The 15,686-nt window shown below is 37.7% G+C and overlaps 1 protein-coding gene across 7 annotated transcripts in view; it reads left to right on the forward strand.

Moving 5' to 3' along the window:
- The window catches only part of USP37 (ubiquitin specific peptidase 37), an 85,639-nt gene that overhangs the window by 17,241 nt on the left and 52,712 nt on the right, over positions 1–15,686 (forward strand). For all 7 annotated transcript variants that reach the window (XM_070386766.1, XM_070386756.1, XM_070386742.1 and 4 more), the window contains 4 exons: positions 2,162–2,340; positions 2,661–2,738; positions 10,052–10,149; positions 12,144–12,228. In XM_070386766.1, the coding sequence (XP_070242867.1) occupies positions 2,162–2,340; positions 2,661–2,738; positions 10,052–10,149; positions 12,144–12,228 (440 nt within the window). The remainder of the gene's footprint in view (positions 1–2,161; positions 2,341–2,660; positions 2,739–10,051; positions 10,150–12,143; positions 12,229–15,686) is intronic.

A 15,686-nucleotide genomic window follows, 5' to 3' on the forward strand; every position in this document is an offset into this window, starting at 1 on the left:
TTCTTTGATGCTTTTTTGAGTCTGTTCTACATTATGAACTTTACCTATACTATATGATATTAGACTGATTTGTTGGGTCTTCTATTTGCTTTTTAATAATTTTTCTTTGATAAATATTCAGCCAGTCCTGAGACTTACGTTGCACTATTGCACCTTAGCAGTCCTATGTCTCTCTTAATTTGTCTTACAAAGGTAAACCAGGTGTATAGAGAAACTTTGAAACTGTCCTGTAAGTAATGAATTCTGTTTGACTGTGTAGAGATGGGTTGATTACTTAAACCATTTACTGGATTAAGCAATCAGTGAATAAGGTTTCTTTTTGTTAGTTTCTTTTTACAAGTTGAGTGTTTTTTGTTTTTTTTTTAACATTTTAATTGAGTTATGATTGATATCCAGTAAATTGCACATATTTAAAGTGTGTGGTTTGATATGTTTTGATTTATGTATGTACCTGCAAAATCATCACCATAATCAACGTAATGAACATAGCCATAGCCCTTGAAAGCTTCTTCATCCCCCTTTGTAATCCTTCTCTCCAGCTCCCTGTCCGGCCCCTATCCCTAAGCCATGAGTGAATTGCTCTCTGTCACTCTAGATTACTTTGCATTTTTCTAGAGTTTTATATAAGTGGAATCAGTGTATAATTTTTTGTTTGGGTTTTTCACTCATAATTACTTTGAGGTTCATCCATTTACAGGTAGAAATTTAAAGTGTTAGAATATTTAAACTGTAAGTGTTAATGCATCTAGCAGAAGCAAATATTTATACTTTCACAAATAATGATTTCTATTAATAGTGGGATTATAAAATCAATTTTGTGGGTTGTGACTACCATTAAATAGAATAGAAAATAATAGAGAACATATTCTACACAGTAAGGATAAGTACTGGTTTTCGAAATTTTCTGTTTTATTTGTATGTATGTATAATGGGTTGTGATGTAGAATATTTCTCACTGTGGGGTCATGGTCAAAAAAGGTTGAAAAATATGCAAAACGGTATGCATATAGCATGCTACCACTTGTGTAACTAGAAAAATAAAATACTGATTTTCATTTCCTTAAAAATGTAGAATACTTACAAGGTGTAGGAGGATGGGAAGTAGAAGAACTGAGTGAATGACATTGGGGTGATAAAAGAGACTTCTCAGTATATGGCTTTTATAATAGTGTTTTGATTTTTTTTTAATCTTGAGAATCAATTATCCATTTGAAAATCAGCTTTTTAAATCATTCATCCAGATGACCTCAGATTCTTTTTTTTTATTCTAAGATTATAATTCTGTGGAAAGTAATTAGAAATTTTCCATAGAGTTAAAGTGTGTATTCTCTCTGAATATTTTTGCTGTGTTTTGGGGTAGACTCTTTGATTCATCTTCTGCCAGTAGGTTCTGTCTCACCTTCAATCTCCCCATCATTATATGTATTTGTTTCATTTCTCCATACTAGAACCCCCTCAAAAATCATATGCTGTACATGTGACTTGGCTTTTAAATTGTGGCAACCAAATGTCATTGTTGCTCCTTTTTCTCACATTTATGTCACTTTGACGTAATGTGCTGTGCTTAGTCGCTCAATCGTGTCCAGCTCTTTGTGACCCCATGGACTGTAGCCCTCCAGGCTCCTCTGTGTATGGGGATTCTCCAGGCAAGAATACTGGAGTGGGTTGCCATGTACTTCTGCAAGGGGTCTTCCTAACCCAGGGATTGAACCCAGGTCTCCCATATTGCAGGCAGATTCTTCACCAGCTGAGCCACCAGGGAAGCTCACTTTAAATTACTCATAATTGGATTTTCTTTCTTACAGATCTACTTTCATGTGGCTCTTATGTCTGTGAAGTTATTTTCTTTTTTTTTAATCAGTAATTCAGAGCAAATTCTTTTCTGCTTCTAGGTATGCTGTGGAATTTCTAAGCTTACAAGAGTACTATAGGAAAATACATGTCAAGCTCAATATCTGACACTGATTAGAATCACCTAATGTTCTTTAAAAAAAGAAGTACTGATGAATGGAGCTTACCCCCAGACCGGATAGGCTAGAATCTCTGGAGATGGGTCTCCAGTTGTGGATATTTTTTTAAAAATTCCGTATATGAGGATCACTGGTCTAAACATATGCCAATTAATGTGAAAAATTACCTATGTTAAACTCTATTCTTATAGGTCTCTTCAAAAAGAGGAAGTTTGGAAACTAAAGATGATACTCCATTTCGAAAAGTTCTTGGTAATCCAAGTAGAGGATCGATTAAGGCTGCAGCAGGAAATGGAGTAACTCCTGCCCGGACAATTCCCTCTTTGACATCTACATCCACACCTCTTAGATCAGGGTTATTAGAAAATAGGTATGAAATATTTTTTTTTCTTTCTTAGTCATTAACTCTGCCTATTTAGAAATGTCTTTTAGACCTTTTAGAAAGTCCAATAACTTGGGGAAAAGAAGGAGACTTCTAGTTAAAAGAACAACTTGTAAAGCGCATTTTTTGGAGATAATATTTGTCTTTTGTGATTTATGTTAGTGACATGTATAGAGCTTGCAGACACACAGTATATTTAAATGTGGTGTATAGAGTTAGATAGCAGTAGTCACAGTTCTTGTTCTTGAGTATGTTGGTTTATACTTTTTTAATAATGTGAAATAACCATTTTTCTCTATTCTCTGTAGGACTGAAAAGAGAAAAAGAATGCTGTCATCTGGCTCAGAGTTGAATGAAGATTACCCTAAGGAAAATGATTCATCATCGTAAGTTGCTTTAAGAACTTTTATAACATTTGATCGGTATTTCTTCCATTAATAATTACAACCACTAGAGAAAATTGGGATGGTCTTCAGTTTATGGGAATCGCAAAGACAGAACAGGATTTAGAGTATTTTGGTAACAGTACACTGTAGGCTCAATAGAGAAAGGATTTGGCCATTAGTATTGCTTTGGTCATTTTAGTGCACTTCTCCCATCTTAGCTTTATTTGTTTGCAACACTTAAAATAAGGATAGAGCTGAAGACCTCTATATAAGTGTTTTTTGTTCGCTGCTCTTTTAGTATGAACCCCCTTCCTTCCTTCTTCCCTTTACCTGTAAAAAAAAAAAAAAAACAATTTTTACCTTATTCATGTGAAAAGTTAACTTAGGGGTAAAAGGGTATTAAAACCAGCATAGGTTCTAGGCAAGGAGCATCAGTCTTTTAGAGCTACTTTTGGGGTTGAACAAAAGAGCACACCTGCAATAGGACAAAGAGCATGCCTGCAGTAGGACAGTCACTAGCTCACAATCCTCTTCCTCATAATGGGAGACTTGTGGATTTTGTTTTTTTGTCTCTGTCTTCTGAGAGAGAAAACTTATTACACAGTTGCCAGTTAATACCTTAACAGAAGTCAGTTGGTAGTCAGTTAACTGGTGTTGAAGGCCAAAGGGTCACCAGAAAGAAGTTGGGAAAAAAGTTAAAGAAACTTTTTATAGTTTGAGTTCTTGATTCTATTGCTGTAACAGATACAAAAATCTAGGTAGCTGATAAGACTGGCGTGTTCTCTTAAACTACAATCACCATAGTCTCAGGTTCCTTTGTCTTCTGTCTGCCATTCTTAATAAGTATCTTTCCTTTGATGAACCAAGTTAGCTTCAGCCTCCATTCTCATATCTGTATTCCTACTGGGAAGGAGGAAAGGAGCAAAGGGAGGGCATACAGCTTCTGTGTAGGCTGAAAATTTGTATACATAACTTTTATGCATATTACATTGGCCAAAACTTGGTCATGTGGTTATATCAAGTTACGAGGAGATCTGGGAAGTATGCCTCGCCCAAATTCTACTGTTATGACAAAGGAGTACAGTGGTTATTTGGGGACAACAGTCTGCCATAGTTTACCCTTCTAGCTAAAGATTTACCTTTGTTAATCATTCTTCCCATATGCAGAGTACCCCTACCTTCACCCTGATGGAGACAGCCTCTAAATCTCATTTAGTCATTATATCCAGCTCAGAGTCCAGGATCTCTGGGTTATGTGTAGTTCTCTCCATAAGGTCCAGCTGTGCCTTGGATTATACACCTCATGGTCTTGTTCACTTTGGTTCAGTTGCTCATTTGTATCTGAGTCCTTGCAACCCCCTTGCCTGCAGCACACCAGGCTTGCCTGTCCATCAGCAACTCCTGGAGCTTGCTCAGACTCATGTCCATCAAGTCGATGATGCCATCCAACCATGTCATCCTCTGTTGTCTCTTTCTCCTGCCTTCAATCTTTCCCATCATCAGGGTCTTTTCCAATGAGTTAGTTCTTTCATATCAGGTGGCCAAAGTATTGGAACTTCAGGTTCAGCATTAGTCCTTCCAATGAATATTCAGGATTGATTTCTTTTAGGATTGACTGGTTTGATCTTCTTGCCATCCAAGGGTCTCTCAAGAGTCTTCTCCAGCACCACAGTTCAAAAGCATTAATTCCTCTGTGCTCAGCTTTCTTTATGGTCCAACCCTTACATCCATACATGACTACTGGAAAAACCATAGCTTTGACTATAGGAACCTTTGTTGGCAAAGTGGTGTTGTACCTAAAAACTAAAAAGCAAGTTAATCTGCATTCCTCACTCCTGTCTCCACACACATAGCATTTATTATACATTGCTGGAGTAAGCAAAGGATAACCACAGCAAAAATTTCCATTTAGAAAAGACAAGGATTGGGAACTGAGGAGTCACTGGTCTATAGTAGAGATAAAATCTTGTTAGGCAGAAATTGTGAAGACAGTGAAAGCAGTGGAATAAGTTCTTAATTAACCCCTATAACAGTCTGTCCGATCCTCTGGGAGGAACCCTTGCTCTTTGTACTTCATATGACTCGTGGCTTTGCCCTTTAACAGATTCCCGTTGTCTGTTATCTTTCAAGGCCATAGCTGAAGGGGGTTTTGAAGACTCTGTTCTTTGGAGCCATGCAGCTTTGTAGCCTAGTTGATGCCGATGTAGTCCTGGAAGTTTAGAAAAGTCTAGAAATGTAAAAGTTTTAGAAGTTTTTTTAAAGGTAGAACATTCAGGGTTTTATAGGCTTGAGAAATAATTAGGGCCAGTATTTTTGTTATTATTTTGATTCTTTTAATTAATTATTATTTTGATTCTTTTAAATTTTGAAATAATTTTAGATTTACAGAAAAGTTGCAAAGATAATATTGAGATGTGCCTGTATACCCCTCATCCAGTTTTCCCGAATATTAACATCAGTTTTTCACAAACTACTTCTCTAGTTACCTCTTAGCATTGCCTTAGTTTGAGAATCAGAAGCAATTGGATTTTTTTAGTCCCATATGACCTCCACTTACCACACAATTTTAATTCTAGGACATTGGCACAGAGAGATGTATTCATTTTCAACCTTGATTGCAAACCTGCTAGTTCTAACCCAGATTTATCTGTCTTGAATAGAACCTTGCTGAGAGCAGTAAAAAGCACTAACACAGACCAGTGTTCTTAATTGTCTCAGTCTTTTCCTTTGAGTTCTGCCTCCTAAGACATTACAGGTAACAGTTCTGTGACTATTTTGCTGAGATATAACAGTGCTCACCAGCTTTCCAGTCAGTAATATCTGTGTTTTTACCCTCTGTCTTACTACTGAGGTAGTTCTTCCCAGAACAGGGTTCGAACCCATGTTACCTGCATTGGCAGGCTGATTCTTTACAAGACCACCAGGAAAGCCCCACCATCTTATTACAGGTTCTTCACATTGATGCTTTTCAATTTCTGGGTGAGAATATTTAAAAAGGAGGATTAGTGGGATGAGCTGTAGCTCTTTTTGTCCTTACTGCTACAAATAGCCTTGAGGCTATAACTGATATTATCTACTTCTAGGATCCATTCTGGATTTGCTGCTTTTTTCATTAACAATTCTTCCTGGTGGTATGACTGATATCTTCTTCCCTGAGGGATCCGAGCCCATGGTCACTGTGCACTTGTCAGGCTGTGGTTGCTGCAATTACCCATTCAGAGTTAAAACTGAGCTTGAAAGCACCAAGAGATTCCCTGATGAATTTCCTTTATACCAGACACATTCTTCTTGCCCTTATCATGTAGCAGCTACCCTGCTGTCTTATAATAATTTAAGTCAGTTACAGTATGGTAACTCTTTTCCTTGCCTGTTGCTCTGCCAGCATGAGAAGCCCAAAATGAGTAGCAGCCATCGCTTTAGATTAAATGGGATTCTTCTTGTCCTGTCTTGTGAAAAATTTCCTCCTCTGGAAACCAGAACCGCTAGATCCACAAAATCTAAATTGAAGGAACAAGAAGCACAAATTCTCTAAGTGTGTTATTAAGACTGATAGTGGAGGCGTTCCTACTTCTTGGTTTCCAGACCCATGTATTCTCTATAAATGTAATGGCCTGTTGGTTTATGTTATATATTGTATCTTGAAGGGCACCCAGTGCCTAACGAGATCATCTCTAATCTACACCTTTAAAGGCTGTGGCCGTCAGCTTTGAGGTAAATGTGATCTGCGATAGGGCCAGTGGATCCTTTGGTCCATATGCCTTTACTGTATTTTCCTCCTTTTCTTTTGTGTAAAGTGGATTCCTCATTCCACAATGATGTTATGTGAGATTTCATGTTAATAAATCATATACTCTTATAAAGCCCTCAGATAGCAGTGTAGCCAAGGCACTGTGGGTAGGAAAGGCAAAAGCAAACCTTAAATAATATGCCAGTCCCAGCCAGAATTAATTGCTACCCTTTCTGGGGTGGAAGGAATCTAATGTAATCAACTTATCACCAAATATCTGGTTGGTTTCCTTAGGGGATAGTATTCATTCAAGGGCCAGGGATCAGCCTCTAGAGTAGCTGAACAATTGGACATTGAGCAGCATAAGTTGCTAAACCAGACTTATTAAAAGGGATCCCCTATTTTAGGGTGCACTTGGAGCTTTTACCTCTACCACCATGCCTATTACTCATGGGCCCTTTGTGGAAGTATTTGGATGGCTGAGTACAGAGATTGACTGGCATCCACTAGACAAGTTACCATGGGTGATTGTTTAATGTCTCTTCAGTGAAGTTCTCTGGTGAGCATTAACATGTGAAACAGATCTTCACCGTTTGTACATACTGTGCATAAACCTCTTTCATAAATCATTTTCCCCTGATTTTCCAGGCTTACTCCTAGGCCCCTGATCATCCATCTAGACCATTTACCACCATCCAGGGTTCCTCTGGCCCACGTTTCTCTCCATACAAAATGGACAGTGAGGTGCATTTCTCAAACTCTGTACAGTGGAGGATTTCGTCTTAGTCCTGTGTTCCAGGGTAGTCCCTTAGTGGAGCTACAATGCAGCAACAGTTCATTTTCAGCTTGTATCAATGTACCGAGATGATCCATCCATGAATCAGGCACAAGTTTTTTTCTTCTGTCTGGTCACCAGAATGCTCATAGATCTGTTTTCATTATCTATTCTTGTTTACTTGGATATACCACTCGCATTTTATGATGGATTGCTGCTGTAACTTCCTGATCTTACAACTTCATGGGTATGATAGCACCCAGCTCATGATGGCTTGCTCTGGTTGCATAGTTCCTTGATGACCCATAGTCTTTATGATTATTATTTAACCCATATCACTATATCAGTTATCTAGTGCTGTATAATAATATACTTGGAGAAGGCAATGGCTCTCCACTCCAGTACTCCTGCCTGGAAAATCCCATGGACGGAGGAGCCTAGAAGGCTGCGGTTGATGGGATCGCTGAGGGTTGGACACGACTGAGCGACTTCACTTTCACTTTTCACTTTCATGCATTGGAGAAGGAAATGGCAGCCCACTCCAGTGTTCTTGCCTGGAGAATCCCAGGGACAGGGGAGCCTGGTGGGCTGTCGTCTATGGGGTCCCACACAGTCGGACACGACTGAATGACTTAGCAATAGCAATAACGATATACTTAAAATAGTAACTGTTTACTATTGCTTATAAGTCAGTGGTCACTTAAGTGGTTCTGTTTATCTAGGCCTATCTTGGCCAGTTGTGACTGGATTCTCTCATTTTCTCATACATGCATGGTCATTTGGTAAGTTGGCTCGGGATCAGCTGGTCCACAGTGGCATTCCTTGTATGACTGGCTGTTGGCTGTCTAGTGGTTGGGGTGATGCAGGAGACTAGCCATGTTTTTTTTTTTCACCTGATAGGGTTACCCTGGAGTTAAGCACATGGCAGTGGTAGGGTTCCAAAAGAATGAGTGAAAATTTGCAAGGTGCCTGTAGCCTTAGAATCAGGACTCAGGTACTGTTGTGTCTGTTAGATTCTTTTGGGAAAAGGAAATCACTAGGCCAGCCTCAATAAGGGATAGGGAAACAGATGGCATTTCATAATAGAGGGCTTGGATACAAGGAAGGAAATAATTTGGGATTTTTTTTTTCAACAGCTTTATTGAGGTACAGTTTATACACCATAAAATTCACCTGTTTTAAATGTATAATTCTGTATTTTTGGTAAATTTTTTGAGTTGTGCAACCATCACCATAATCCAGTTTTAGAACATTTCTATGTTCTACCACATTTTTCAGACGCTGTCTACCACGTTTTTCAGACGCTGGAAAGATTGCATGAACTATATCCTCTTCTACTTTGTCCCAGCCCAGTTCACTACAGATGAAAAATCTTGGTGGTATTACACTTTAGGATACCAAAGATTTTACCACCAGCCAATGGTATTTCTGCTACCATTGCCGAACAATTGATCCAGTTCCAGAATCTTGTCCTTAGAGTGTGCTTCCTAGACCCTTTTCTAGCACTAACTGTTGTTCAAGTTTCTCAGAAACAAACCCTGAAATGGAGAGTAGTGTCCAAGTGATTTAGTTAGAAATTATTCCCAGGGGATACCAGGAAGGGACTGGGGGAAGCAAGATACTGCAGTGCAGGAGAAAATGAGTGAGTGTGATCTCAGACAGAAATCTGATCTCTGACCAGAAAAATGCAGAGTTCAGGCTTCATCCTAATCCCAGAGAGAAAATCTGTTACATGCATTTCACCTTAAAACTATTCTAATCCAAGGCAGGGGAGCTTGACTTCTATCCTTTAGCACCTGACCTTGCTTTTGACTCTGAGAGTGCAGGCAAAGGCTCTAGTAGCTTGAGGACAATCTTGTGAAGAGGAACCCTAGGTACTGACTATCAAAAAAATTTAAAAAACAACCCAAATAGAAGAACTTTAAAAAGAATAAATACGTGTATATGCATAACTAAATCACTTTGCAGTACACCTGAAAGTAACAAAGCATTGTTAATCACCTATACTCTAATATTAAAAAAAAAAAATAGGGAGGAAAAAAACTTTAATTGGTGTGAAAGAGAAGATACAAAAATAAGATCAGAGGGAATCTGGGTGGAGCATCTACATTGTCTGCTTGTAGGCTTTATTCATGATGGATCTCCTAAAATAAGCACTTTTAATCAAAGCATGAGCATGTTTCTCAATGGACCCTCTTTACTTAATATAGGTTCAGGTATTTGGGAATAATAGATCAGGGGAAAGGGGCTTAAGAAATTTTAACTTTATGTTCATGAACTTAAAGTAGTTTAGTCACTATGAACTGAAATGTTGTTGACATTTAGTAAATAACATTTCAAATTACATAGACTATAAGAACATTTTGGATTTTGTTTATTTTACTTTTTAGAGCTATTCATTATCAAGCTCGAATGGTTTGCTTCTTTTTATTTACTTATTTTCAATGTTTTTTTACTTTTAATTTTTTCACTTTAGTTCTTAATTGATTCTTTTGGTCTTAGTAGCTGAATCATTTCGGCTAGGCTTGCTTTTGGCAAAGAAAACCTATATATTCTTGCTGTCTCTGATTTGACTTTTTTATAAAGGAACTGCTCCTTCATTTTTGCCTAATAACCAGGGTTTTGGATTGGATTGACTTTTGACTAGGTAATGAAAAGCTTGTTTTTATAATTCTCATTTGCATAAGGTTTTAACACCTTGTAGCATAACTTCTAAGCACATCAATTAATTCAGCAATTGAAATGTAAATTCTAATGACAACTATTTAAAATTAAGAATTATATCTTTATACATATATGTTTTAACTATAGGAACAACAAGGCTATGACAGATCCCTCAAGAAAGTATTTAACCAGCAGTAGAGAGAAGCAACTGAGTTTGAAACAGTCAGAAGAGAATAGGACATCAGGTAAGTATTTGGTCTTTGCATAATTTACTCGTTTATGATATGATATATAGTATTAGACTAGAAATAGAAATGTAAACTGAGGCATATTTCTCACATATTTAGGAACACTGCGTAAATTTTGTATTAGTTATTGGGTGTCAATTTATATCCTGTTGTTGCTGTTTAGTCACTCGGTTGTGTTCAACTCTTTGTGACCCCATGGACTGTAGCCCACCAGGCTTCTCTGTCCATGGGATTTCCCAGGCAGAAATCCTGGAGTTGGTTACCGTTTCCTTCTCCAGGGGATCTTCCCAACCCAGGGATCAAATCCATGTCCCCTGCTTGGCAGGTGGATATTTTACCACTGAGCCCCCTGGGAAGTCCTAATTTGTATCCTAGTACTTAGCTAAAATATTTTTTAAAATATTAGAACTATAAGGGAATTTTTATTTTGCTTACAAGGAATTTAAGCTTTATATCTCCCTATTCAACTACCTAGAATTAAGTTCTTTCATTGTCAAAGTACCTGGACCATGGAATGAATCCAAGGAGTTAAAGTTATTGAAATTAAAACTTATCAGTGTTGCTGGTTATTAGAAGTTCCAGAAGATCTTGTAATTATTGCATAAAGCAGTTGTATAAGCTCACCTTGTTTTTAACAAAAACTAAAAGATTGTCTCTGAATTTTTATTGCTGCTTCCTATACTTAGCATCATTCTGGTCGTCTGAACTTCTTAGAGACTCATGTATCTAGTATTGATTTGAATATTGTATTTAACTTGAAATTGAAGAAAGCTAAAATATGGCATGATTTTGATAAATTGGGAGTTGGAGAGAATTCATTTCATCTGGACTCTAGAAACAGTCTCCTTTTAGGGGTTCAGACATATATAAATTAGACTCTGACAGAAAGAGAAAGCTCTAATATAATTATCACTTCTGAAGTAATAATTCATTATATAAATTCTGTTTTTTGGTTTTCAGCTTTTACAATCAACCTATGGTTAGAAAGGACTTCCCTGGTAGCTCAGACAGTAAAGCGTCTGCCTACAATGCAGGAGACCCAGGTTCAATCCCTGGGTCGGGAAGATCCTCTGGAGAAGGAAATGGCAACCCACTCCAGTACTCTTGCCTGGAAATCCCATGGACAGAGGAGCGTGGTAGGCTACAGTCCATGGGGTCGCAAAGAGTCGGACACGACTGAGCAACTTCACTTTCACTTTCACTATAGTTAGAAAACAGAGTACTTAAAGATGTATTAATAGTTAATAGATGCATTAATACTTAATACTGTTGAAGTAATGGTACATCTTACAAGTGTTGATGTGGAAGAGGAGAGAGAGAGGAAAGTATAAGGGGTCAGGTGGTAAAAAGTTTCATGGAACAAAACGTAGAGAGTTTTAAGTGTGTTAGGTTAACATTGCAAAGTTCATCAGTAGAACTCAAATAACACAACTGATGGGGAGTTCCTAAGTAATCCAGTGGTCAGGACCTGGTGATTTCACTGTCATTGGCTGGAGTTCAATCCCTGGTCGAGGAACTAAGATCTCACAAGCCACAGACAAAAAATAAATAAAATAATAAAATAACACAACTGATAATTGGTTGGAGAGAAGAGAAGAAGAGTAGAGGTGATATAAATGAGAAATTCTAATTTTTCTTGAGGGAGCCAGCTGATGCTGTTTTAAATTAATAAATTGAGAAATTATACAAATGTTATACAAATTGTACCTAATGTTATGGAGGAAATCAGAGAAACTGAATTTCAAAAACTGGTTAGAAATTGGGAGAAAAATTTGTGGAGCTTTAGGACTAGAGAGTATTCTTTTGTAACCTCTTATAAACTTTTTCACAGCGTTTGCTCTTCAGACATGCATAATATGTATGTATTTGATGCAAAGAAAGGGGAAAATAGAGTTAAATATAAATAAGCCCAATGCGTAATTTTATTATTAAATGAACTTGAATGGTTGATTTAGGAGTTAAATTTTTCCTGTGTCTGTTCATTTTTTTAGGGCTTCTACCTTTGCAGTCGTCATCTTTTTATGGTAGCAGAACTGCAGCCAAGGACTATTCTCCTGGCAGCACTAACTTAGACAGGTATGCACTGACTATATGCCTTGTGAGAACTTAAAGAGCTTTCTTCAGAATATTAAATGATGGGAGGATCTATGTGTTGTGCTCTAAATGAATACCAGTGTTTTTAACAACATAGATGAAAATTACAGATTCATGACATTTTAGTTACAGGGTACTCTAGAAGTGTTTTAGTTCAAACTATTACTTTTTATGTTTTTCAACACGTGTATAAACCTGATGTCTAGGAAGACTTGTCCTGAGGCCACAGGTTTTGACTGGCAATGTGATCAGATTCTAGACCAGTGTATTTTCCATTATCCCAAGTAAAGTAATTCCCCACTGAGACATTTTAAAATTGCCTTTATTGCTTGCATGTTTGTTAAGCTACCTACCAGAATTTAAGGTGTTTTCCTAAAAGAGCAAGAAGTTTCACCTTAGTATCTTTTACTGGAAAAGGCTAGTCAGAAATTTAATTTGGTGATTCTAGAAATACAGCTCAGATGGTAAAGAATCTGCCTGCAATGCAGGAGACCCAGGTTTGATCCTGGGTCAGGAAGGTCCCCTGGAGAAGGAAATGGCAACCCATTCCAGTGTTCTTGCCTGTAGAATTCCATGGACAGAGGAGCCTAGTGGGCTACAGTCCGTGGAGTCGCAGAGTCGGACACAGCTGAGCTACTGACACACAGAGATGTAGGTTAAATTTTTGAGGTTTATTGAGTATGAATATATGAGACAACTGCTAAGCACTTGTCAAAGAGATGTGTTCATAGATTGCCACACAGAAGGGCAGTTGTAAAAAGTGAGATTATAAATACGCTATTATATAGCATAATGACCACTCATAGATAATGACCAGTTAAGTCATATTTTATTTTTTGCTAGAATTTAATTCAAAGTGGTAAAAACACCTAGATTATTTGTGTTAAATGATTAAGGTGAGTTAAAGAATTTGATATTAGATATACTCAGCCTTGGGTGGAATCTTTCGAGCACTTTATGAATGCAATGGTTTACTCTTTGAATTTAAAAGAGGAAGCTTAATATATTTCTGCTTATTAGAAGAATCTTAAAGGAATCCAAGTTGAAAAAAAACTAAATTTGGTTTTCAGCTGTTTAAATACAATACAGATTTCTTTTCAAAGTAATAGAGTGAGCATATTCATTGCACACAGGAATTATTGAAGAAATAAAAATTTCTTTTAATACAAAACTACCCTCAAAGATAAGATGAAAATTTTCAGACTGGTAAGAAAAATAATGCTGAGTAAAGGCTGAAGCCATAAAGCACGTATAAAACCCAGGCTGGAGTCAAGTATTTAGGGCTGGGTCTTCAAAACCAACATGAGGTTGGAAACTGAACATGACCCCCAATCAGAACCTGATTTCTTATCTGAAGATACATGAAGCTGGATATCTCAAACTGCCCTCTGTGCTGGTAAGTAAGTGTTAGTCGCCCAGTCATGCCCGACTCTTTGCGACCCCATGGACTGCAGCCCAACAGGCTGCCCCATCCATGAGATTCTCCAGGCAAGGATACTGGAGTGGGTGCCAATTCGCTCTCCATTGTGCTAGTAAACCAAGCCCAAACACTTCTATGTAACTGCCTACGTATGGAACCTTAAATATGCTGCTTACCTGACGCTCCCTCTACTTGTGCTCAGTCACTTCAGTTGTGTCCAACTCTTTGCAAACCCTATGGACTGTAGTGCACCAGGCTCGTTTGTCCATAGGATTTAACCAGCAAAAATGCTGGAGTGGGTTGCCATTCCCTCCTTCAGGAGCTCTTCCCGACCCAGGGATCAAACCCACGTCTCCCACATTGCAGGCAGTTTCTTTACCACTGAGCCACTGGGGAAGCCTGATAGAAAGCAAATATCCAAAAATGGGGTTTGCACTAATTGGTATCTGCTTTAATGTTCCCTATGTAGGGGCAAAAATTCTGAACCCCTGATATAAAGTCCTGTGCAGATTAGAGGTCCAGACTGAGACAGCTACTAAACAAGCAAAAATGCATGATCATAGGATGTAGCATAGATAAAGAGGAGATTGTAAATGCAATGAATTTTATTTAAAAAGATTTATGGAAAATTTATTTCAAATTCATTAAAAATCTATGAATTTATAAAAAAGATTTATGTAGGGCTTCTTGGTCTACCCTCCATTTTTTTCTTTTTTGACCGTCTATGCTGGGAAAGATTGAGGGCAGGAGGAGAAGGGAATGACAGAGGATGAGATGGTTGGATGGCATCACCAACTCAATGGACATGGGTTTGGGTGAACTCCGGGGAGTTGGTGATGGCCAGGGAGGCCTGGCGTGCTGTGGTTCATGGGGTCGCAAAGAGTCAGACACGACTGAGCGACTGAACTTAACTATGTCTTAATAGCATTTTGGACAAAAAAAAATAGACTAAGGAGAATAAAGGAAGGAAATTTGTCAAAGAAGTACTGGATGAAAATGATGGAAGTCCACACTGAAAAGCCTCAACAAATGCCAAACAGCGGATACATATTTTTTAAATCTACATTGTGGAAGATGATGGGTTAAGAAATTTTTAAAAGCTGCCAGAAACAAAAATATCGTCTATAAAACGAAAACAGACTGACATCAGCAACAGTAGGGACAGATGATATCAAAGAATTACACATCCAGTTAAATTTTAATCCAAAAATGCAAGGACAGAATTTATTTAGCAAGAAGAAAAGTTAACAAAGGAAGGAGTAGAAGTAGGAAAAATCAGTGAGCAAAAAAAATTTTAAGCATATTTAAAAATTAAGTACCTTTAAAATTTATTCTTTTGTAGAAGTAATAAGGGCATATGGTAGAAACTTCAGAAGCTACAGAGTGCATGCAGTGAAAAGTATATCTCTCCTAACTCCTACTTGTTCATTTTCTTTCAGGAGGCAACTGCTATTACTAATATCTTTCCAGACTTATTATGCATCTAAATATATTTTAATAGTTTTTATAAAAATGATTAGGATTGAAAACAAAAGATTAACAGAATAGTATACTAATAAGAGGTTACAATAAATGAGTGGAGAAGAGTATGGGAAATTAAAACATTTTAAGTTCCTTATTTTGTTTGAGAGGAGGCCACAGTTAACTTTGTTGTTGTTCAGTCTCTCATTTGTGTCCAACTCTTTGCAGCCCCTGTGGACTGCAGCACACCAGGCCTCCCTCAACATTTCCTGGAGCTTGTGCAAACTCATATGCCTTGAGTCCGTGATGCCATCCAACCATCTTGTCCTCTATCGTCCCCTTCTCCTGCCTTCAATCTTTCCCAGCATCAGGGTCTTTTCTAATGAGTTGGCTCTTTGTCTCAGGTGGCCAAAATATTGGAGTTTAAGCATTAGTCCTTCCGATGAATATTCAGAATTGATTTTCCTGCAAAAGTCACAGCTTTGATGACACAGACCTTTTCAGCAAAGTAATGGCTCTGCTTTTTAATATACTCTCTCGGTTGGTCGTACCTTTTCTT

Source organism: Bos mutus, chromosome 2 (assembly GCF_027580195.1).
Source record: "Bos mutus isolate GX-2022 chromosome 2, NWIPB_WYAK_1.1, whole genome shotgun sequence".
Taxonomy (NCBI): Eukaryota; Metazoa; Chordata; class Mammalia; order Artiodactyla; family Bovidae; genus Bos; species Bos mutus.